General features: G+C 38.9%; 1 protein-coding gene across 5 annotated transcripts in view; it reads left to right on the forward strand.

The window, feature by feature from the left end:
• LOC133606147 (kinesin-like protein KIF21A) overlaps window positions 1–26573 on the forward strand; it is a 105503-nt gene that overhangs the window by 54649 nt on the left and 24281 nt on the right. For 4 of the 5 annotated variants that reach the window (XM_061959756.1, XM_061959757.1, XM_061959758.1 and 1 more), the window contains exons 7-17: window positions 3759–3874; window positions 5710–5905; window positions 5987–6176; window positions 12269–12332; window positions 12444–12647; window positions 16019–16057; window positions 20909–20945; window positions 21024–21135; window positions 21197–21385; window positions 21451–21650; window positions 24876–24983. In XM_061959756.1, coding sequence (XP_061815740.1) covers window positions 3759–3874; window positions 5710–5905; window positions 5987–6176; window positions 12269–12332; window positions 12444–12647; window positions 16019–16057; window positions 20909–20945; window positions 21024–21135; window positions 21197–21385; window positions 21451–21650; window positions 24876–24983 — 1455 coding nt within the window. The remainder of the gene's footprint in view (window positions 1–3758; window positions 3875–5709; window positions 5906–5986; window positions 6177–12268; window positions 12333–12443; window positions 12648–16018; window positions 16058–20908; window positions 20946–21023; window positions 21136–21196; window positions 21386–21450; window positions 21651–24875; window positions 24984–26573) is intronic. The other variant, XM_061959759.1, reaches the window with a different exon arrangement.

Raw genomic sequence — 26573 nt, forward strand, 5'->3', positions numbered from 1 at the left:
ACCTTTAACTGTTAATTTTACTAATTTTCATTAATTACTAGTTTATATTGTTTTACTTTCTTTTTTATTCAAGAAAATGTTTTTAATTAATTTATTTTATTTTATTGTATTTTTTTTTTTAAAAAGGACCTTATTTGAAAGTTGTCTGTCTATCTGTGTTGGCCCTGCGATGAGGTGGCGACTTGTCCAGGGTGTACACCGCCTTCCGCCCGATTGTAGCTGAGATAGGCTCCAGCGACCCCGGAGGGAATAAGCGGTAGAAAATGGATGGATGGATGGACCTTATCTTCACCATACCTGGTTGTCCAAATTAGGCATAATAATGTCATACCTGCCAACTACTCCGGTTTTCCCGTAATTAGTACGGTTTTCATCAACCTATTCCGGGTTACGGTTGCAGTGATAAAAAATACGGTTTTTCATTAATTAAAAATTTTTTTTTTTTTTAAAGTTTTATTCACGAAATCGCGTAACAACAATGACATTCGACCTGCTTCCCGTAACTTCCTATCGAGCCATTCCGCGAGGCTATTTATAGCACCGCTGCCAAGCACGAGGCACCTGTTGCCATTGTTTCCAAACGAGCGAACGATCATGGAATCAGCCGGAGAAAAATCGCATACGAGTCTTAAACCGAAAAGAAAACTGCAGTCATTCCGTGAAGAATATTCAAAAGCCTATCCGGGAATAATTATCCGTTCCAAAAAGGGTGAAAACTACGCGAATTGCACCTTGTGCAGACAAGATGTTTCGATCGGACACGGAGGAATTAGCGATGTAAAAGACCACGTTGGGACAAAAGAACACAAGTCTAATGCCGTTGCTAGCGATACAAGTGGAAAACGTTCAACGTTTTCCGTCGCCCAAACAGATTCTTTGGATGTGATAAATGCCAAAGTTTTATTTACGGAGGCAATAATTGAGCAAACAAAAAGGTAATGACACCAATGTTATCTATTGGAATTGTTTAGTACTGTTATACTGTTAAAAGTGTTTATACTATTTATGCTTTCAAGTCCAAGTTGAAGAAATCTTGTTAAATGTTGACATAACTACCAAAATACAGAAGTATGTCCTTAATATTTTTGCAGTGCTTTTTCTGTTGAAAAGTTAAAATGATTACATTAGAGATGTGATGTGCCACTTTTCAAGTGTCTGATGGCTTAAATTAATTTTCATTAATTTTTCATATTTTGAATTCTTTTGAAAGGCTTACAAAAAAACTACATTTGAATTGTAATTCCATGCTATTGACAGGACTATTAATTTTAATGAAGTTAGCTTACCATGTTTACAGTATGATAATTGTGATAGAAATGTGAATTTTAGGCACAGAATATTTTTTACAATTGAACAAGGCAGTAGATTATACAAGCTTGGACAGAAAGTTAATAATGACACCAATTTTTTTTTTTTATGGAATTGTTTAGTACTGTTTTACCATTTGTTTACTGTAAAACGTGTTTATACTGTTTATACGTTCAATTAACAAATTGAAGTCTTGTGAAAGGTTGACAGGATAACTGGCATTAACTGTCAAAATAATTTCAAACTATTGAAGTTAGCTTACAGAATAAACATGTCAATCAACCCATATGATTTTTGCTGTAATATTTTTGTTTTGAAAAGTCACTGTGACTGATAGAAAAGTGATGGTTTTAGCAACATTTTAACCTGTCTGAATGCTAATAATCATTTTGCGTCGGGGGGCGAAGCCTGAACCCCCCACCAGGACTTTGTCCTGGACCTACCGGGGCCTGCGGCCCCTGGACCCTGGCTACTAGGTTTTTCTGATTTCAAAAGTTGGCAGGTATGTAATGTGTTAATTTCACGACTGTACAGGTAAAAGCCAGTAAATTAGAATATTTTGAAAAACTTGATTTATTTCAGTAATTGCATTCAAAAGGTGTAACTTGTACATTATATTTATTCATTGCACACAGACTGATGCATTCAAATGTTTATTTCATTTAATTTTGATGATTTGAAGTGGCAACAAATGAAATTTCCAAAATTCCGTGTGTCACAAAATTAGAATATTACTTAAGGCTAATACAAAAAAGGGATTTTTAGAAATGTTGGCCAACTGAAAAGTATGAAAATGAAAAATATGAGCATGTACAATACTCAATACTTGGTTGGAGCTCCTTTTGCCTCAATTACTGCGTTAATGCGGCGTGGCATGGAGTCGATGAGTTTCTGGCACTGCTCAGGTGTTATGAGAGCCCAGGTTGCTCTGATAGTGGCCTTCAACTCTTCTGCGTTTTTGGGTCTGGCATTCTGCATCTTCCTTTTCACAATACCCCACAGATTTTCTATGGGGCTAAGGTCAGGGGAGTTGGCGGGCCAATTTAGAACAGAAATACCATGGTCCGTAAACCAGGCACGGGTAGATTTTGCGCTGTGTGCAGGCGCCAAGTCCTGTTGGAACTTGAAATCTCCATCTCCATAGAGCAGGTCAGCAGCAGGAAGCATGAAGTGCTCTAAAACTTGCTGGTAGACGGCTGCGTTGACCCTGGATCTCAGGAAACAGAGTGGACCGACACCAGCAGATGACATGGCACCCCAAACCATCACCCAACCATGCAAATTTTGCATTTCCTTTGGAAATCGAGGTCCCAGAGTCTGGAGGAAGACAGGAGAGGCACAGGATCCACGTTGCCTGAAGTCTAGTGTAAAGTTTCCACCATCAGTGATGGTTTGGGGTGCCATGTCATCTGCTGGTGTCGGTCCACTCTGTTTCCTGAGATCCAGGGTCAACGCAGCCGTCTACCAGCAAGTTTTAGAGCACTTCATGCTTCCTGCTGCTGACATGCTCTATGGAGATGGAGATTTCAAGTTCCAACAGGACTTGGCGCCTGCACACAGCGCAAAATCTACCCGTGCCTGGTTTACGGACCATGGTATTTCTGTTCTAAATTGGCCCGCCAACTCCCCTGACCTTAGCCCCATAGAAAATCTGTGGGGTATTGTGAAAAGGAAGATGCAGAATGCCAGACCCAAAAACGCAGAAGAGTTGAAGGCCACTATCAGAGCAACCTGGGCTCTCATAACACCTGAGCAGTGCCAGAAACTCATCGACTCCATGCCACGCCGCATTAACGCAGTAATTGAGGCAAAAGGAGCTCCAACCAAGTATTGAGTATTGTACATGCTCATATTTTTCATTTTCATACTTTTCAGTTGGCCAACATTTCTAAAAATCCCTTTTTTGTATTAGCCTTACACAATATTCTAATTTTGTGACACACGGAATTTTGGATTTTCATTTGTTGCCACTTCAAATCATCAAAATTAAATGAAATAAACATTTGAATGCATCAGTCTGTGTGCAATGAATACATATAATGTACAAGTTACACCTTTTGAATGCAATTACTGAAATAAATCAAGTTTTTCAAAATATTCTAATTTACTGGCTTTTACCTGTATATATCGGTATCGGTTGATATCGGTATCGGTAATTAAAGAGTTGGACAATATCGGAATATCGGATATCGGCAAAAATCCATTATTGGACATCCCGAATGCATACATATTTTCAACTGGATGTGTGTGCGTGTGTGTGTTTGTGTGTGTGTGTGTGTGTGTGTGCGTGTACATTAATGAGAAATAGAATTAACTTTTTAGATTTTAGCATATGGCTGCAATGAAACAGAGTAAAAAATTTGAAGGGGTGTGTATATAGGGGTGAATATATATTTTTTGTTTTTTTTGTTTTCACCATTTGAAATCTATAATGTTATTTATTTTGCCAGCTGGCCCTAGGCAACGTCATCAGCGCGCTCGGTGACCGAAGTAAGCGCTCCACTCATGTGCCTTACAGAGACTCCAAACTCACCCGCCTGCTGCAGGACTCCCTTGGCGGCAACAGGTTCGTAGCATAACACGGTATCAAGCAGAGGTGTGGACTCGAGTCACATGACTTGGACTCGAGTCAGACTCGAGTCATGAATTTGATGACTTTAGACTCGACTTGACAAAATGTAAAAAGACTTGCAACTCGACTTAGACTTTAACATCAATGACTTGTGACTTCACTTGGACTTGAGCCTTTTGAATTGACATGACTTGACATGACTTGCTACTTTCCCCAAAACCCAAAGATGAAAAAGTTATTCGGGAGCGCTCCGTATTTTTCATTGTGTACTTGTCTATCAGCGTTGCGTGTGTCAGCTGGTGTGGTCTCAGTACAACAGCCAATCAAATTAGATCTACTTTGTTTTCATCACACAGCATTCATCCAATCAAATTGCAGGACAACCAACGAAGAAGACATGTCCAAACCACACGCCAGTGAACAAAAAATGATACCTAAAATAATTTCGTTTGGGTATAAAAATTACGAGGTGGTCAACACAAAACGGTTTGCAGTATGCAACACATGCGGTTCGAAAATGACTGATGGAGAGGCAACAACTTCCAACTTCGTCCGGCATTTGAAGTTGCACAAAGAACGGTAAGTTTTGAATGTAAGATAACGTTTATTGGCTAAGTAACGTGACTTTTATTTGCTGTGTAGTTAAATCAGTGAGGCTGTAAACTCACTGCTAACGTTATAACGTTATTGCAAACACGGGAATCTGTTGCAGTTCACTACCTTATTCATACTTTTTGTTCAGTGATTTTTTTCAAGCAGGGTTACGTTAGTCAATATATCACACGTAACGTTAGACGGCGGTCAGCAGCACCGCGTATTTTAGCCACCTAAAAAAAGACAAAAATAGTAAAATAAAGGTCAGTTAAAATGTATACTATATTATGAATATGTGTACCGTTTTTGCTAGCTTTCTGACATACTGTTGGTTGTTTACCTCAGTGGTCCCCAACCACTGGGCCGCGGCCCGGTACTGGTCCGTGGATCGATTGGTATCGGGCCGCACAAGAATTTTTTTTCTTTTCTTTCTTTTTTTAATTAAATCAACATAAAAAACACAAGATACACTTACAAGTAGTGCACCAACCCAAAACAACTCTCTCCCCCCTTTTGTTCTGGGCATTGAACATGAAGACTCTTCCTTCACTGTTCCGAGTGGCCATGAGAGTCTTGGCAGTGCCTGCCTCCAGTGCTCCAGTGGAGCGAGTTTTCAGCCATGGTTGCATCATACTACGCCCCCATCGTGCACAAATGACTGATAGACTCTTGGCTAATTTGGTCTTTTGCAAATGCAATGCAGCATAGGGTCCTGACATATAAAAAGTACAACTTTTTTGTTATGTTCACGTATATGTCATGTTTTTTCAATGTTAACACTTTTGTACAAATAAGTACATTTGCACTTTATTTTTCAATGTGTTTGTTCTGTAAAGGAATGAGTTAATGTTTAAAATGACTGGTTAATAGTGCTATTATAAAGTGCAATGTCAGCACAATTTTCTTTCCTCCAATTTAAAATGCACTTGTTTTAATAAATAAATACAGCGTTTGAAAAGCATACACAATCTGTGTTAATATATTAGTCTGTGGTTAAACGGACTTGAAAGGACTCGAAACTCAAAATGCAGGACTTAGGACTTGACTTGAGACTTTCCAGTCTTGACTTTGGACTTGACTCGGGGCTTGCCTGTCTTGACTCGCGACTTGACTCGGACTTGAGGGCAAAGACTTGAGACTTACTTGTGACTTGCAAAACAATGACTTGGTCCCACCTCTGGTATCAAGTAATAATAGGTTAAAGATAAATAGGTTATAATATGTTGTGCCTGCAGTCAAACAGTGATGATCGCCTGCATCAGCCCGTCAGACCGCGACTTCATGGAGACCTTAAACACCCTCAAGTACGCCAACCGAGCGCGTAACATCAAAAACAAGGTGGTGGTGAACCAGGACCGAGCCAGCCAGCAGATAAGCGCCCTGAGGACGGAGATAGCACGACTGCAGATGGAGTTGATGGAGTACAAGACGGTGAGGGGTACTTTAAATTCTGAATATGACAGTCAAGATGTGTGCAACAATGGACTGGTTATGCCGTCACCTTCCATTCAGGGTAAGCGGATGGTGGGCGAGGACGGCATGGAGGGCGTCAACGACTTGGTCCATGAGAACTCCATGTTGCAGGCGGACAACAACAACCTGAGAGTGAGGGTGAAAGCCATGCAGGAGACCATTGATGCTCAACGAGTCAGACTCACTCAGATACTTAGTGATGGGGCCAATCAGGCCCTGGCCAAAACAGGTGGGTCTTACCTGTGCTGTGGACGTGTTGACAATAGCATTGTTGTTTTTCATTTTTGTTTTAATTCAAATGGAAAAATATATAAAATAAATTAATTCGTAATATGTTTTTAATATATAATTAGGGCTGTGAAACGAGTAAAATATTTAATCGCGATAATCACGTTATGTTCGTAGTAAACTCAAAATTAATCGTGATTATTCGCGGAAAGATATCATTTTTCGTACTCAAGACAGATAATTTTTAAGTTTTTAATATCATGACTGGACAAAATTAATTGACTTTAATGAAATGTTTTTAAACATGCTTTTTGAAACAGAAAAAGGATATAAACACGTTTTTAAAGAGAATAAAAGAAATACCGGCTGTGCGTTGGTGTCTTTCCAGAGTTTGTATTTTGTAGAAATACAGAATTTGTAGTCCTGCTTTAAGAGCACTTGCATTGGGGACGGCGTGGCGAAGTTGGGAGAGTGGCCATGCCAGCAATCTGAGGGTTACTGGTTCAATCCCCACCTTCTTCCACCCGAGTCACGTCCGTTGTGTCCTTGAGCAAGACACTTCACCCTTGCATGCAGTGGTACGACCTCTACTTAAAAAACCCAGCCTCGACCCCTCTCTCCTCTCTAACTTCAGACCTATCTCTAATCTTCCATACATTTCCAAAATATTAGAGAAGGTTGTCTACAGTCAGTTGTTGCCCTTCTTAGAGGATAATGGTATCACTGAGCTGTTCCAGTCCGGTTTTAAAGCCCTCCACAGCACAGAGTCAGCGCTTCTAAAAGTTTTTAACGATATCCTCCTGTCCACTGATTCTGGTAAATATGTTGTCCTGGTGCTTTTAGATCTGTCTGCTGCGTTCCACACCGTCGACCACGCCACCTTAATCACTCGTCTTGAGAACTGTGTGGGCATTAAGGGCGCCGCCCTCAACTGGTTCCGGTCGTACCTAACCGACAGGAGTTTTTGTGTAAAAGTAGACAGTTTTATGTCGTCCACAGCTCCTTTACCACATGGGGTCCCCCAGGGCTCAATCCTTGCCCCAATTTTATTTGCGCTTTACCTTCTCCCCCTTGGTTCTATTTTTAGGAAGTACAGTATTGCATTTCATTTTTATGCCGATGATTGCCAGATTTATTTTCCCATGGCACAAAATAACACGGTTCAACGTCTTATTGACTGCCTGCACGACATCAAAGTCTGGCTTTCAGCTAACTTCCTGAGCCTAAATGAAGATAAAACAGAAGTTATGTTGTTCGGTCCAAGTCGCTCTCCCTCCCCCAATGTTGACCTCGGCACTCAGACCCCGTATCTCAGCGACTCTGTCACAAACCTGGGGGTAAAGTTTGACTCAGATTTTAAATTCGAAAAATAAATCAGCAGCGTCGTTCAAAAAAGCTTTTATCAATTACGCCAAATAGCGAAAGTGAAACCGCTTCTATCAAGACATGATCTTGAGAAATTAATCCACGCTTTTATCTCGACTCGTCTTGATTATTGTAATGCCCTGTATGTTGGCATTAGCCAGGCCTCCCTCGCCCGCCTGCAGCTCGTGCAGAACTCTGCTGCTCGTCTGCTAACACAGACCCGCAGACGTGAGCACATCACCCCTATTTTAGCGTCCCTTCACTGGCTCCCTGTGCGTTACCGAATACATTTTAAACTCCTTTTATTTGTTTTTAAATGTCTAAACAACCTCGCGCCAACCTATCTCTCCGACCTCCTTCAGCCTTACTTCCCCACCCGATCCTTAAGATCAGCCGATCAGCTGCTGTTGACGGTCCCTGACACAAGGCTGAAGCTTAGAGGTGACAGAGCTTTCGCCGTTGCTGCTCCCAAGCTCTGGAACGACCTACCCCTGAGTGTTAGACAAGCCTCCTCTCTTCCTGTTTTTAAATCTCTCTTAAAAACATACTTTTATTCCATGGCTTTTAACACTGAGTGATATCCATCCTGCAATGGCGCCCCATAATACACCTGCTATGATCCTGTTTTTATGTTTTTATGTTTTTATTAATTCTATTTTAATTATTTATTTTCTATCGTGTTCTGTTTGTGTTGTGTTGTGTTTGCTCGGTACTCGTTTTATCTTTTAACCTGCTCATTGTACAGCACTTTGGCTACCCCTGTGGTAAATTTTAAATGTGCTCTATAAATAAAGTTGATTTGATTTGATTTGATTTGATTTGCTCCTGATGGGCTTGGTTAGCGCTGTGCATGGCAGCTCCCGCCATGAATGGGTGAATGTGTCATGATCCGTTACCCGGATCATGGCTTGATTTATGTTGGTTATGTTTCTGCTTTAGTCTGTTTCCTGGGTGCACACTCTTTCCTTGTTTACTGCTGGTTTCCATGGTCACTGATTCTCCTCACCTGTCTTAGTTTTGGCAATTAGTGTTTCCACCAGGTGTTTTGGCTAATCACTCCCCTTTATAGTTTCCTGTCACCCAGCAGTAAGTGCTGGGTCAATGTTTGCTCTACGCAACATTTACGTTTCCCCTGGTTTTCTCCTCATAGTAAGTTTGTGCACGCTCGCATTCCTTGTTTATCACCCTTGGTGACATTTTGGTTTTTTGTTTAGCTCCACGCTTGCTAGCGTCCTCCGTTTTGTATTTTTGTCCTGCCTTTTATTTATTAAATATACTTAAAATCTTACCTGCACTCCGCTCCTACTTGTCTCCTGCCTTGGAAGGAACACAACAATCGCAGCCATGCGTCCTAGACGTAACAGAATGTGGAAATACAGGTAAAAGCCAGTAAATTAGAATATTTTGAAAAACTTGATTTATTTCAGTAATTGCATTCAAAAGGTGTAACTTGTACATTATATTTATTCATTGCACACAGACTGATGCATTCAAATGTTTATTTCATTTAATTTTGATGATTTGAAGTGGCAACAAATGAAAATCCAAAATTCCGTGTGTCACAAAATTAGAATATTGTGTAAGGCTAATACAAAAAAGGGATTTTTAGAAATGTTGGCCAACTGAAAAGTATGAAAATGAAAAATATGAGCATGTACAATACTCAATACTTGGTTGGAGCTCCTTTTGCATCAATTACTGCGTTAATGCGGCGTGGCATGGAGTCGATGAGTTTCTGGCACTGCTCAGGTGTTATGAGAGCCCAGGTTGCTCTGATAGTGGCCTTCAACTCTTCTGCGTTTTTGGGTCTGGCATTCTGCATCTTCCTTTTCACAATACCCCACAGATTTTCTATGGGGCTAAGGTCAGGGGAGTTGGCGGGCCAATTTAGAACAGAAACCGACACCAGCAGATGACATGGCACCCCAAACCATCACTGATGGTGGAAACTTTACACTAGACTTCAGGCAACGTGGATCCTGTACCTCTCCTGTCTTCCTCCAGACTCTGGGACCTCGATTTCCAAAGGAAATGCAAAATTTGCATGGTTGGGTGATGGTTTGGGGTGCCATGTCATCTGCTGGTGTCGGTCCACTCTGTTTCCTGAGATCCAGGGTCAACGCAGCCGTCTACCAGCAAGTTTTAGAGCACTTCATGCTTCCTGCTGCTGACCTGCTCTATGGAGATGGAGATTTCAAGTTCCAACAGGACTTGGCGCCTGCACACAGCGCAAAATCTACCCGTGCCTGGTTTACGGACCATGGTATTTCTGTTCTAAATTGGCCCGCCAACTCCCCTGACCTTAGCCCCATAGAAAATCTGTGGGGTATTGTGAAAAGGAAGATGCAGAATGCCAGACCCAAAAACGCAGAAGAGTTGAAGGCCACTATCAGAGCAACCTGGGCTCTCATAACACCTGAGCAGTGCCAGAAACTCATCGACTCCATGCCACGCCGCATTAACGCAGTAATTGAGGCAAAAGGAGCTCCAACCAAGTATTGAGTATTGTACATGCTCATATTTTTCATTTTCATACTTTTCAGTTGGCCAACATTTCTAAAAATCCCTTTTTTGTATTAGCCTTAAGTAATATTCTAATTTTGTGACACACGGAATTTTGGAAATTTCATTTGTTGCCACTTCAAATCATCAAAATTAAATGAAATAAACATTTGAATGCATCAGTCTGTGTGCAATGAATAAATATAATGTACAAGTTACACCTTTTGAATGCAATTACTGAAATAAATCAAGTTTTTCAAAATATTCTAATTTACTGGCTTTTACCTGTAGTGTCAAAGCGCTTTGAGTTCCTTTTAAAAAATAAGGTAGAAAAGCGCTATACAAGTACAACCCCTTTACCATTTACCATTTTAGAGAAAATGAGCTACACTTCCATGTTTACATAGCAGTTTCACACATTATTAACACTGGATGTGGATTATTATCAACATGCTTTGATTGTCAAAGATGTTAGGTCAGTGGTTCTTAACCTTGTTGGAGGTACCGAACCCCATTAGTTTCATATGCGCATTCACCGAACCCTTCTTTAGTGAAAAATAAAATGTTGGGTTTTTTTCAAATTCAGTACAAAGTTATGTTTTTGGTAACACTTTAGTATGGGGAACATATTCTAAGTAACAAAGACTTAATTTAGAGTTATTTGGACACTAGGGGAACATATTCTAAGTAATAAAGACTTAATTTGGAATTATTTGGTTAGGGTCAGGGTTAGAGGGTTAGGGTTATAGTAAGGCCATTAATAAGTACTTAATAATGACTAGTTAAGAGCCAATATGTTACTAATTTGCATGTTAATAAGCAACTAATAAATGGTGAATATGTTCCCCATACTAAAGTGTTACCATGTTTTTTTTTTTACTGGTGCACAAAATGAACCGTGCATGAACATCACCTTGTTCAAACAAGTGCATAAACTCACAACAAATTACACACCTGCAAATCAGTCAACCGTTGCCGTATCCGTAATACGCCGATAGGGAGAAGTTTGTATTTTCACGATGAGTCGGGTGAGTTTTGACCTCCGCCGAACCCCTGAGGCCGACTCACCGAACCCCTAGGGTTCGATCGAACCCAGGTTAAGAACCACTGTGTTAAGTGATATTTTTTCTGCCTGAATTTTGGCTTTGGATCTGAGTTTTTCATAAGATCCCTCTCTTTGTGCAGTTCTGCTAGCTATTTTTGAGTTCTTTTCCTGTACCTAAACCGCTATACAGACAGTGATCAGATCAATGCATACATCATTAGAAAAATTTGTTCTCTGGCAAATTTCCCTCCGAAAAATAAATCAAATCAAATCAAATCAACTTTATTTATAGAGCACATTTAAAATTTACCACAGGGGTAGCCAAAGTGCTGTACAATGAGCAGGTTAAAAGATAAAACGAGTACCGAGCAAACACAACACAACACAAACAGAACACGATAAAAAAATAAATAATTAAAATAGAATTAATAAAAACATAAAAACGTAAAAACAGGATCACAGCAGGTGTATTATGGGGCGCCATTGCAGGATGGATATCACTCAGTGTTAAAAGCCATGGAATAAAAGTATGTTTTTAAGAGAGATTTAAAAACAGGAAGAGAGGAGGCTTGTCTAACACTCAGGGGTAGGTCGTTCCAGAGCTTGGGAGCAGCAACGGCGAAAGCTCTGTCACCTCTAAGCTTCAGCCTTGTGTCAGGGACCGTCAACAGCAGCTGATCGGCTGATCTTAAGGATCGGGTGGGGCAGTAAGGCTGAAGGAGGTCGGAGAGATAGGTTGGCGCGAGGTTGTTTAGACATTTAAAAACAAATAAAAGGAGTTTAAAATGTATTCGGTAACGCACAGGGAGCCAGTGAAGGGACGCTAAAATAGGGGTGATGTGCTCACGTCTGCGGGTCTGTGTTAGCAGACCCGCAGACGCAAATAACTTTATATAAAACTGTTACCAAGTTTTGTGCAAAGAAAAATGGCATGCATTCAGGTAAAACGTTTAAAAAGATTTCTGTATGGAATAAAATTGCATTTGTGTACAAATATTGGGGTCCTTTCTTAAGCAAATTTTAATCATGCAAGCAAGTAATCACCTGTATTTAATCATGATTAATCCAAATTCCAAAATGTGATTAATTTGATTAAAAAAAATAATAATTTGACAGCCCAAGTATTTTCTCATTGATTATATGAAATATAAATATACAGTATTTCTGGCTTATGTTACCAGGTGAAGGCAGCGAGGAAATTGGCAACATGATCCATAACTACATCAAGGAAATCGAGGAGCTCAGGTGCGTTATCACAACACCCACACACACACACACAATCAACCATTAAGGTATTTTAATAACAATATTTTGTGTTATTGTAAAAAAAACAAAAAAACACCTCCTCTTTTTCAGAGCCAAACTCCTGGAGAGTGAGGCTCTAAACGAGAACCTGAGGAAGAACCTCGCCCGCGCCTCCACTCGCTCCTCCTTGTACGCCAGCCCCGCCTACTTCTCTCCTACCCTGTTGGGGCCTGAGAAGGAGGCCAGCGACGTCATCGAGATGGCCAAGAAAGATCTGGAGAAGCTCAAGAAGCAGGAGAAGAAGAAGAAAAAGAGGTTGGCATTTAGAAATTACTCTAGTTGTATGTTGAAGAGGTTCATTTAGCCTACTAATGTGTATTTATAAATGGTTGATTTATATAGGCTAGTAAGGTAAAGTTTTGTACCTGACAAGTTTCGGCTGCAGAAGCAAGATAGTCGAAACTACAAAACTTTACCTTACTAGTAGAGATGTCCGATAATATCGGCCTGCCGATATTATCGGACGATAAATGCTTTAAAATGTAATATCGGAAATTATCGGTATCGTTTTTTTTAATTATCAGTATCGTTTTTTTTTGTTTTTTTTAATTTATTTATTTATTTTTTTAAATTAAATCAACATACAAAACACAAGATACACTTACAATTAGTGCACCAACCCAAAAAAACTCCCTCCCCCATTTACACTCATTCACACAAAAGGGTTGTTTCTTTTTGTTATTAATATTCTGGTTCCTACATTATATATCAATATATATCAATACAGTCCATAAGCACACATGATTGTGCGTGCTGCTGGTCCACTAATAGTACTAACCTTTAACAGTTAATTTTACTCATTTTCATTAATTACTTATGTAACTGTTTTTATATTATTTTTACTTTCTTTTTTATTCAAGAAAATGTTTTTAATTTATTTATCTTATTTTATTTTATTAATTTTAAAAAAAAGGACCTTATCTTCACCAGACCTGGTTGTCCAAATTAGGCATAATAATGTGTTAATTCCACGACTGTATATATCGGTATCGATTGATATCGGTATCGGTAATTAAGAGTTGGACAATATCGGAATATCGGATATCGGCAAAAAAGCCATTATCGGACATCCCTACTTACTAGCCTATACAAATCAACCATTTATAAATACCAGAGGTGGGTAGTAACACGCTACATTTACTCTGTTACATCTACTTGAGTAACTTTTGGGATAAATTGTACTTCTAAGAGTAGTTTTAATGCAACATACTTTTACTTTTACTTAAGTATATTTATAGAAAAGGAACGCTACTTTTACTCCGCTACTTTTATCTACATTCAGCTCGCTACTCGCTACTAATTTTTATCGATCTGTTAATGCACGCTTTGTTTGTTTTGGTCTGTCAGACAGACCTTCAAAGTGCCTGCCTTACTGGTGACGTTTCACTTCGTTCCACCAATCAGATGTAGTCACTGGTGACGTTGGACCAATCAAACAGAGCCAGGTGGTCACATGACCTGACTTAAACAAGTTGAAAAACGTATTGGGGTTTTACCATTTAGTGGTCAATTGTACGGAATATGTACTGTACTGTGCAATCTACTAATAAAAGTTCCAATCAATCAATCAAAAGTGTGAAGGAAAAAATATACTTTTTTATTGCAACCGTACATCCCGTCAAAAGCCTAAAGACTGACTGCACAGTTCCTGTCTTCACAATAAAAGTGCCGCTCCATCGCGCCTGCGCTTTCAAAACAAGAGTCTCCGAAAGCCAGCGCAAACAAGCTAGCAAGCTAAGGAGTTTGACGCCAATATATTTCTTGTAAAGTGTATAAAAACGAATATGGAAGCTGGACAAATAAGATGCCAAAAACCCACCACTTTCATGTGGTATTAGACAGAAAGGAGGAACTTTTCTTCTCCTCCATTTGAAAACGTGGACGTTATCATCATTACTGTCTGATTACAATCAACGCAAGTCATCAGAATCAGGTAATACACCAACTTATATTCTAGTCTTCATGAAAGAAAGGAATCTATATGTTAAACATGCATGTATATTCATTAAAACATCTTTAACATGTAAACAAAAACAGCAAAATAAATACATATAAATTATATACTGTATATATCAATGTATATATATATATATATATATGTGTGTGTGTATGTTACTCATCAGTTACTCAGTACTTGAGTAGTTTTTTCACAACATACTTTTTACTTTTACTCAAGTAAATATTTGGGTGACTACTCCTTACTTTTACTTGAGTAATACATCTCTAAAGTAACAGTACTCTTACTTGAGTACAATTTCTGGCTACTCTACCCACCTCTGATAAATACTCTAGTTGTAGTTACTTTCCTGGAAAAGTGATTAAAGTGGTTAAGTGTCATTTAAATATTTAAAAGCATCATAAATGGTGATATAAAATAAATATTGCAGTGAATGTTTACTCGTGAAGTTGCTCGAATCAAATTAGGAATGTTTAAGACTATTTGTTCCACCCGGAACACTTCACTCAACGCCAACGTCGTAAAGTCATCAAACTTTGCCTTCAAGCGTTCACACAGCACCAACATTTTAAAACAAGGATATTACTGAAGGAAGTTAAAAACATGATAAATCTACCTCTGACTGCATAGGAGAAAGTTATGTGCAAGTTTCTCTTTTTTTGCATCTCATTGCACGTAACTGTGGTGCATTTAAGGACCCTCGGTTAAAGTTAGAAACGGAGGCGTCAGTAGGTTTTAAAGACAAGGTGAGATGTAACCCCCAGGAGATGTATTAGTAAATATATAATAATGACGATAACTTTTATTTGTATTGCACTTTCAAACAAGTGCTACATAGTAAAAACATAACATTAAAACACAACAGTAAAACAAATATTAAAAATTAGCTATATGTTTTTCTAAAAAGGTAGGTTTGGAGTCCTTTTCATAATAATAATAATAATAATAATGTATCATAAACATTCACATTATGATTATCCTGCCTGTATCCACTAATGTCTACTTTACACTGATGGAAAGGAACATTTGACAGATTAATAATCATATTTAAGTGAATAATGACAGGTTATATGATTGTATACATTTTTGGGTACATTATATTTAATTCTTTGGCACTTTTTCCGTAAAAAGTTTTGTATTTATTATTATTATTAAGGGAAGTTATTTAGATATCTTAAACCTATCCTTAAAAGATCAAAAACCTAATGTAGGTTTTTACTTTAAAAAAAAAAAAAAAGCTGGTTTCAACCAAATTCATGCAATAATTCGTTTTTCTTTATGCATAGTGTGTGTGTTTGGGGCAACGTTGGATTTAGGGTGGGATGGCGGGCCCCCATCAGGAATCGTGTGTATGGGGGCCCAGAATTTGGTGATACGCCCCTGATCGGGACGCTACAAAAACAACAGCGTGCAACTTTTCACTGTTGGTAATGGCCTTGTAACGGTCAAGAAGGTCATTAGTTATATTCCCCGTTAAGTGTTTGCTGTCACCATAGCAACAGATGATGTGGGAAATATCCTCCTGTGCAAATGTATTGTTATTATTATTATTGATCATCTCCTTCTTTCTTTTGCTCACTTCGTCATTCACTCTCTTTCTTCCTCCCTGCTAAACTCCCTCCTCCTCACGATCCACACACACCCCTCCTTAACCCCTTTCTCTCTCAAGACTGACGCAGCACCAGGAGAGTCACCATGGCGACGCCAGGTTTGCTCCATCCAAACACCTGAAGCTCATTCAATCACATGGCTGCTTTATTCAAAACGAACTAAAGTGCATCCAGTCCAGGCCCAGCCCTAACCAATCTGGCGCCCTAGGCAAGATTTTAGGTGGCGCCCCCCCACATCGGCAGTGAAGTGTATATACTCACAAGAAACCGAATAGCTTTGTCTTTGACCTTTTTTTTACTTAAAGAAAGCAAATTAACAATCAGAATAGTTAACAAGATAAAAAAAATATGAATAAATAAATGAATGCAAAAAATAAAAAATGAATATATGAAATACAATATTTTTTACATACATATTGCTTAATTAACATTAATGATGTGCACTTTAACAACTAGGCTTACAACTATACCTAATATATAAAGGGGTGGAAAAGTGACTATTACCTGCAGGGCAAACATTAGCTAACCAGAAGGCAATAACACCTGCTTAAAAGATCTAATACAAATGTCCCTGAGGAATGTAAGGTGGGAGTACTGTAATTACCTAACGTTACATTATTATTTTCCATAACAATTTAGCCCCCTCCACAATATTAACCCGACGTTAAAACAGAACTAGCTACTTATTGATTAGCAATTGCCGAATCATGTAACATTAGCTTAATGCTAAAAAGCCAGGTTACTATCACATTCTGTAACAGACAAATAATTTCATGTAGGCTAACGTTACCTACCTGCTACCTCTGTCTTTTTCTCGTTTCTCCTCCTCTTCTTTTCTCTTTTTTCTTCCCTGGGCACCTGACAGTTTTGGCCGTTTTGACATCTTGTGTTGATTTTTTGATGTGGTGACGTCCAAAAAGAGTCATGATACGGGAAGGGAGGGGGCGCACCGTGCGGGGGGGGGTGTAATATTGTAACAAATAATATTTCTATTATATAGGCTTTACTTCGCATTTTAATTTACGTGGGATTATTTTTTGTATTTAGAAATAATAGTACCAACTTTTTTTTTTTTTATCCAACATTTGTGGCACTGGCGTGGCGCCCCCTGATGGACAGCGCCCTTAGCATTTGCCTATACGGCCTATGCCACGGGCCGGCCCTGATCCAGTCTGATATATTATTCCGCTATTATCAATATCAAAACGCTGACTTTTGTGTGACAGCATGTTGTTGTCGCTGTAGCTGAATTATAGATTGTAGAAATACCCTTCAGTGAGGGATGTGCATTAAGTTACAATTATTTAATTCCAGCTCCTCAACTCAACTCTGAGCTGCATTAAGTATTGGTTGCAAATGTGCTTTTATCAAATAAAAGTGTTTTTTTTTTTTATACGGGCAAGTGAGCTTGTCAACAAAATGGAAGGGGGTGATTATGCAACATAACTTACGGTATCATAACAGAAATAACGCTGTAACCCTCACACAGAAACAGATGGCTAACAGGGACACACACGCACAATAAATAAACAACAACTACATTAACCCAAAACATGTAGTTTGAGCAACCGTTATCCATCGCTGGGAGTGCTTCCGGTTTCCCAGCATGCTTTGCGGCTCTTGTTTTGACAAAAGTTGCTAGTTATGTGTTGAGAGTTATCATTGTTCTTGTCCTATGTTTGTTTACTTACCTATTGCATGTTGTTGCTGTCATTTCCGTGTTAGTTAGTATACAATTAGTTGGTATAAAAATTGCAAAGGCTGCACTCAGATTGAATTTATGTTATCTCAGGGGCCTCAAAACTTGGCTGTGATTAAATCTTATTTTTTGAATATTATTTAAATATTAATTGTAGTTAAAATAAAGTTTTTTCATGTCAAGTCAGATGCCTTTTTTATGTAAATCTCATGAGACTAAGCCAAATGAAAGTTTTTTTGCAAACACTTTTGAAGCATTATTACATTCCGTTATGCTGTCAAGTTTTGACTAAAACGCACCAAGTAATTGAATGAAATGACTTCAGGTGATTTTTTTCCCCCCCACTAATGTCTAATTTTTCCTTGCACCTGCAGGTAGTTTTGCATCCTGGAAGGAAAATACTGTGTCTAATCTCCTTTTTAATCGCTGTAGTGTGTGTTCATGTAAAATCACAACAAAAACCCAAGAAAAATCTTATCATAATTCCTCGCCTGTTCCTGACCTCATGTGTGTCGTTGCATGTTCCTATTACCAGTTCTTAAATAAAACCCTTTCAAGCCTGAACCACTAAATAATTGACAGAAAATTCAAATTCTTTGATACTAGCGCTTTCATTGGTCCTTCTGAACTTTTGTATTTTTGTAATTTTTTTTAACCAAAGTAATCTATATATGATTTAAAATTGTGTATCATATTTGATACAGCCAGTTACAAAATATAATGTTTATGTTTTTTTTTTTTTTTACAACAAACCAAACATAATGCAATACACAGAAAAAATCACCATGTTATTTCCCAACATAAAAAGAACATTTGTCATCATCCTCTTCCCCCAGCTGCTCCATATTGCTTGTATTCACATTCTTTATCATTTTCAAAACATTGTCAATGCCAAAAGTCAACATTATGTATTTTTTAATGATTTTTTTCATATAAAAATCAGAAAGCTATAATTTACTATCACAACAAACACTGAGTGATCAGCACAAAATAATACAACAATTTTGATATGTATATTTTACCTCTAAATGTATTATATTGTGTAATGTAAACATTATATTTGTTTATTTGAAAAATCTAAGGACTCTATGTTGCTCAATGTTATTTATATTGCATTGCAATAAAATACCAATTCACTAATTTCCAGAGGTGTGGACTCGAGTCACATGACTTGGACTCGAGTCAGACTCGAGTCATGAATTTGATGACTTTAGACTCGACTTGACAAAATGTAAAAAGACTTGCAACTCGACTTAGACTTTAACATCAATGACTTGTGACTTCACTTGGACTTGAGCCTTTTGAATTGACATGACTTGACATGACTTGCTACTTTCCCCAAAACCCAAAGATGAAAAAGTTATTCGGGAGCGCTCCGTATTTTTCATTGTGTACTTGTCTATCAGCGTTGCGTGTGTCAGCTGGTGTGCTCTCAGTACAACAGCCAATCAAATTAGATCTACTTTGTTTTCATCACACAGCATTCATCCAATCAAATTGCAGGACAACCAACGAAGAAGACATGTCCAAACCACACGCCAGTGAACAAAAAATGATACCTAAAATAATTTTGTTTGGGTATAAAAATTACGAGGTGGTCAACACAAAACGGTTTGCAGTATGCAACACATGCGGTTCGAAAATTACTGATGGAGAGGCAACAACTTCCAACTTCGTCCGGCATTTGAAGTTGCACAAAGAAGGGTAAGTTTTGAATGTAAGATAACGTTTATTGGCTAAGTAACGTGACTTTTATTTGCTGTGTAGTTAAATCAGTGAGGCTGTAAACTCACTGCTAACGTTATAACGTTATTGCAAACACGGGAATCTGTTGCAGTTCACTACCTTATTCATACTTTTTGTTCAGTGATTTTTTTTAAGCAGGTTTACGTTAGTCAATGTATCACACGTAACGTTAGACGGCGGTCAGCAGCACCGCGTATTTTAGCCACCTAAAAAAAGACAAAAATAGTAAAATAAAGGTCAGTTAAAATGTGTACTGTATTATGAATATGTGTACCGTTTTAGCTAGCTTTCTGACATACTGTTGGTTGTTTACCTCAGTGGTCCCCAACCACCGGGCCGCGGCCCGGTACTGGTCCGTGGATCGATTGGTATCGGGCCGCACAAGAATTTTTTCTTTTTTTTTTCTTTTTTTAATTAAATCAACATAAAAAACACAAGATACACTTACAAGTAGTGCACCAACCCAAAACAACTCTCTCCCCCCTTTTGTTCTGGGCATTGAACATGAAGACTCTTCCTTCACTGTTCCGAGTGGCCATGAGAGTCTTGGCAGTGCCTGCCTCCAGTGCTCCAGTGGAGCGAGTTTTCAGCCATGGTGGCATCATACTACGCCCCCATCGTGCACAAATGACTGACAGACTCTTGGCTAATTTGGTCTTTTGCAAATGCAATGCAGCATAGGGCCCTGACATATAAAAAGTACAACTTTTTTGTTATGTTCACGTATATGTCATGTTTTTTCAATGTTAACACTTTTGTACAAATAAGTACATTTGCACTTTATTTTTCAATGTGTTTGTTCTGTAAAGGAATGAGTTAATGTTTAAAATGACTGGTTAATAGTGCTATTATAAAGTGCAATGTCAGCACAATTTTCTTTCCTGCAATTTAAAATGCACTTGTTTTGATAAATAAATACAGCGTTTGAAAAGCATACACAATCTGTGTTAATATATTAGTCTGTGGTTAAACGGACTTGAAAGGACTCGAAACTCAAAATGCAGGACTTAGGACTTGACTTGAGACTTTCCAGTCTTGACTTTGGACTTGACTCGGGGCTTGCCTGTCTTGACTCGGGACTTGAGGGCAAAGACTTGAGACTTACTTGTGACTTGCAAAACAATGACTTGGTCCCACCTCTGCTAATTTCGAGTTACAATACCTTTTATACCTGCTGTTTCAAATTTGATACACACATTTTAAAAAGTTTTACAATAAAATATATTATGAAATTATAAGTAATTTCACATTGCATGAATGGATTAACTGTTCATACTAATGTGTTAGTAAACAAGTCAGGTGTCTCATTTCTTCTTTGTGGCAATCTTGCAGGACAGCCCTCTAATAACTCAATTACTGCCCTCATGTGGATGATATGTTTAATGCATGTATCTGATTTGATACGTCAGGCTTTTTAGGAAAAAGGAATTACACTGATGAAATGAATGTATCACTTATGATACGTTTGGCGTTACAGGGCTAAGTCTGTGTTGTTTTGTTACAGCGTTAAGGAAGAAGGTCCAGACAATGACGCCGAGGGGGTAAGTTACACATCAACTCATAAAGCTTTGATATTACCGGTTAATAGGTGATGCATTTTGGATGTACTTAAAAAAAAGGAGGGTAGTGACCATGAAGAAGGCGAGGATGGCGATGGAGAGGAAGAGGAGTCGGACACAGCAGGAGAGGAGACGTCTGAGGAGTCAGAGTCAGAGGAGCTAGAGGAAAAAGGTGACGTAACAATTTTTTTCCTGTATGACTATGGCGCTCTTATTGCGTGCACTCGTAACAGAGAACGTCCAGGCCGACCTGGCCAACATCACCTGCGAGATCGCCATCAAGCAGAAGCTCATAGACGAGCTGGAGAACAGCCAGCGGCGCCTTCACACGCTCAAACAGCAGTACGAGCAGAAGCTGGTGATGCTGCAGAACAAGATCAGGGACACGCAGCTGGAGAGGGACAAAGTGCTGCATAACATGGGTAGGCCAGACACGAAACCTCACTCCCAAGACATCGAAAGGCATGATGTGATCTTTCTTCCACAGGCTCTGTGGAGACGTGCACGGAGGAGAAGGCAAAGAAGATCAAGGCGGAGTATGAGAGGAAGCTGAGCTCCATGAACAAGGAGATGCAGAAGCTCCAGTCGGCTCAGAAGGAGCACGCCCGGCTGCTGAAGAACCAGTCCCAGTACGAGAAGCAGCTCAGGAGACTGCAGCAGGATGTCACTGAGATGAAGAAAACCAAGGTGAGGATGGAGGAATAGTCACAAGAACACACTTTTGTAGTATATAAGAAATATTGAAAATACATGTATTATAATGTATTGTGGTTAAATCTCAACTTTGACAAGATCTAATGCGATGAAAGGGAAAGATTGACTATACCAGGGGTGTACAAACTACAGCCCGTGGGCCAAGACGTCATGAGTTTGGCCATGAATAAAACATAAGTGTTTCCAAAATAATATTATATACATTGACAATCTGTTTGCTGCAAATTTGCCACCATCTTGTGCACAATGTGAGTAAATCAAGACAGTGACCATGAATTGTGTTTGAAAGAAATATAGAATAGGCTTTATTGTCATTATCTAGCACAGCAATCACTTGTATGACCCAATCCAAACAACTTCCCCAACTCTTGGCGCAAGAAAATGCAACCACAACACAAAAAGTCAACACACATGGTCACACTTGAGACAACCTGCTCACTGAACTTAGTGAATGTTATAAAATTAGTCCACACACCATAAAATATTCAAACTTACACCCATTTAAATCCATCACAATGCATGATGGGAAATACGCGAAACACTATCTCCACACTTATCCATGTTTGGTGCATTTTAGCTGCTGGATATTTCTGATTGATTACAAAACTTTAAGGACGTCGTCACAGAGGTAAATAAGGAGTCATATACTCTTAATGTACAACTATATTAATTATATATCCATTTTGTTGATATAATATGTCCACATATATATGACTAGTCTATAAATATATATGTTATTTTACATGCAGTCGGCTTTCGGCCCCTGGCCAAATTTTTTGGGATCAACGCAGCCCCCAAGTCAAAAAGTTTGTACACCCCTGTTCCATACACACTAACTCTTAGAATCCAAAAGGTCATAAAAGTGTCATAAAGCTGCAATTATTTTATTTTATTTTTTTTACTTTTAACGTGTGAAATCTTTTAACCGCTTCATATCTATCTATGATGTATTTTTTTTAATTATTTATTATGTTTTATTGTCTTTGTTAAAAATAACGTTTTTTTTTTTTTTTTAATAATGATAAAACTGCAAACTATGCAATATTTATAAAACTGAGTTGCAGAACAGAATATTTGAGGTTGGGTAATTACAGCCTGGAATAAGTCAATAAGTCAAGACAGCAATCTTAAAGATCATTTTCATTGCATTTCAAAGCTCTGAAAAGCATACATACAGGTAAAAGCCAGTAAATTAGAATATTTTGAAAAACTTGATTTATTTCAGTAATTGCATTCAAAAGGTGTAACTTGTACATTATATTTATTCATTGCACACAGACTGATGCATTCAAATGTTTATTTCATTTAATTTTGATGATTTGAAGTGGCAACAAATGGAAATCCAAAATTCCGTGTGTCACAAAATTAGAATATTACTTAAGGCTAATACAAAAAAGGGATTTTTAGAAATGTTGGCCAACTGAAAAGTATGAAAATGAAAAATATGAGCATGCACAATACTCAATACTTGGTTGGAGCTCCTTTTGCCTCAATTACTGCGTTAATGCGGCGTGGCATGGAGTCGATGAGTTTCTGGCACTGCTCAGGTGTTATGAGAGCCCAGGTTGCTCTGATAGTGGCCTTCAACTCTTCTGCGTTTTTGGGTCTGGCATTCTGCATCTTCCTTTTCACAATACCCCACAGATTTTCTATGGGGCTAAGGTCAGGGGAGTTGGCGGGCCAATTTAGAACAGAAATACCATTGTCCGTAAACCAGGCACGGGTAGATTTTGCGCTGTGTGCAGGCGCCAAGTCCTGTTGGAACTTGAAATCTCCATCTCCATAGAGCAGGTCAGCAGCAGGAAGCATGAAGTGCTCTAAAACTTGCTGGTAGACGGCTGCGTTGACCCTGGATCTCAGGAAACAGAGTGGACCGACACCAGCAGATGACATGGCACCCCAAACCATCACCCAACCATGCAAATTTTGCATTTCCTTTGGAAATCGAGGTCCCAGAGTCTGGAGGAAGACAGGAGAGGCACAGGATCCACGTTGCCTGAAGTCTAGTGTAAAGTTTCCACCATCAGTGATGGTTTGGGGTGCCATGTCATCTGCTGGTGTCGGTCCACTCTGTTTCCTGAGATCCAGGGTCAACGCAGTCGTCTACCAGCAAGTTTTAGAGCACTTCATGCTTCCTGCTGCTGACCTGCTCTATGGAGATGGAGATTTCAAGTTCCAACAGGACTTGGCGCCTGCACACAGCGCAAAATCTACCCGTGCCTGGTTTACGGACCATGGTATTTCTGTTCTAAATTGGCCCGCCAACTCCCCTGACCTTAGCCCCATAGAAAATCTGTGGGGTATTGTGAAAAGGAAGATGCAGAATGCCAGACCCAAAAACGCAGAAGAGTTGAAGGCCACTATCAGAGCAACCTGGGCTCTCATAACACCTGAGCAGTGCCAGAAACTCATCGACTCCATGCCACGCCGCATTAACGCAGTAATTGAGGCAAAAGGAGCTCCAACCAAGTATTGAGTATTGTACATGCTCATATTTTTCATTTTCATACTTTTCAGTTGGCCAACATTTCTAAAAATCCCTTTTTTGTATTAACCTTAAGTAATATTCTAATTTTGTGACACACGGAATTTTGGATTTTCATTTGTTGCCACTTCAAATCATCAAAATTAAATGAAATAAACATTTGAATGCATCAGTCTGTGTGCAATGAATAAATATAATGTACAAGTTACACCTTTTGAATGCAATTACTGAAATAAATCAAGTTTTTCAAAATATTCTAATTTACTGGCTTTTACCTGTAATTTTCTGGTGTTATCTGGTGGTTAAGGGGTGCAATTACACCAAAACAATATTTTCTTGTCTTTCAGTCGGCTAGAAATGACATTCAGTTGTTGTTGTTTTTTGAAACAATTGTAATATAGCAGGATTACAGTCTAGCAGTTATAATAGGAGTCAATGGGGTCGAACGAGTTGTGAAGAGAAGGTGTGTTTATTTAATGTTTACATTCTATTCTAACCAGGTTACAATAAAAAACAATGCATTTTTTTTTTTTTAAATAATTGTAAAAAAAAAAAAAAACTCCCAGTGAAATTTCAGACAGCTAACCAAACTAAACAATCATATCATATAAAAGAACACATTTAAGACCCGTTTTGGGCCCGAGGAGACCTAAGAGTAACCTCATTATTTTTTATTTTGTATATTTGTGTCTTAAACTGTGTTTATCCACTAGGTGGCACTAATGCGTCAAATGAAGGAGCAACAGGAGCGCAATAGAGCCACAGAGTGCAAGAGGAACAGGGAGATTGCCTCCTTGAAGAAAGACCAGCGCAGAGCTGAGGTTAGCCCACCTTGTCATTCCTGTGTGGTTCAGAATAAATCATGGTATTATTTTGCCACATTGTATACAGTGTAGCAGCAATGATCACGCCACGTTCATTGCATCCTCTAAGAGGCATCATCACATCTCGAGATTGCTGTTTATTCAGTTTTAATGTATTTAATACTGGGACTGCACGCATTAATAGGCATGTATTACATGTCCCAGTGTTAGCCACAGAGCTCATTTTCAACTGTAGTCCCTGGGCAAGTTTCTAAAAATGCCAACAATCAATAGCAATAAAATAAAACATGACATAATCATAGCAATGCAATTAATACATTTGAGATAGACAAGTTGGCACACTGAATGTATATGCATACATATATATGGGCATGCACCTCTCAAAAACAATGACTGTGCATTACATACTGTACATACAATATACAGGTAAAAGCCAGCAAATTAGAATATTTTGAAAAACTTGATTTATTTCAGTAATTGCATTCAAAAGGTGTAACTTGTACATTATATTTATTCATTGCACACAGACTGATGCATTCAAATGTTTATTTCATTTAATTTTGATGATTTGAAGTGGCAACAAATGAAAATCCAAAATTCCGTGTGTCACAAAATTAGAATATTACTTAAGGCTAATACAAAAAAGGGATTTTTAGAAATGTTGGCCAACTGAAAAGTATGAAAATGAAAAATATGAGCATGTACAATACTCAATACTTGGTTGGAGCTCCTTTTGCCTCAATTACTGCGTTAATGCGGCGTGGCATGGAGTCGATGAGTTTCTGGCACTGCTCAGGTGTTATGAGAGCCCAGGTTGCTCTGATAGTGGCCTTCAACTCTTCTGCGTTTTTGGGTCTGGCATTCTGCATCTTCCTTTTCACAATACCCCACAGATTTTCTATGGGGCTACGATCAGGGGAGTTGGCGGGCCAATTTAGAACAGAAATACCATGGTCCGTAAACCAGGCACGGGTAGATTTTGCGCTGTGTGCAGGCGCCAAGTCCTGTTGGAACTTGAAATCTCCATCTCCATAGAGCAGGTCAGCAGCAGGAAGCATGAAGTGCTCTAAAACTTGCTGGTAGACGGCTGCGTTGACCCTGGATCTCAGGAAACAGAGTGGACGGCCACCAGCAGATGACATGGCACCCCAAACCATCACTGATGGTGGAAACTTTACACTAGACTTCAGGCAACGTGGATCCTGTGCCTCTCCTGTCTTCCTCCAGACTCTGGGTCCTCGATTTCCAAAGGAAATGCAAAATTTGCATGGTTGGGTGATGGTTTGGGGTGCCATGTCATCTGCTGGTGTCGGTCCACTCTGTTTCCTGAGATCCAGGGTCAACGCAGCCGTCTACCAGCAAGTTTTAGAGCACTTCATGCTTCCTGCTGCTGACCTGCTCTATGGAGATGGAGATTTCAAGTTCCAACAGGACTTGGCGCCTGCACACAGCGCAAAATCTACCCGTGCCTGGTTTACGGACCATGGTATTTCTGTTCTAAATTGGCCCGCCAACTCATCAATCATTGGTACTTTAACTTAACTTTAACTTTACACATACAAACTGTAGCACACAAAAAAGCACATT

The sequence above is a fragment of the Nerophis lumbriciformis genome, linkage group LG05 (genome assembly GCF_033978685.3).
Source record: "Nerophis lumbriciformis linkage group LG05, RoL_Nlum_v2.1, whole genome shotgun sequence".
NCBI classification, from domain to species: domain Eukaryota; kingdom Metazoa; phylum Chordata; class Actinopteri; order Syngnathiformes; family Syngnathidae; genus Nerophis; species Nerophis lumbriciformis.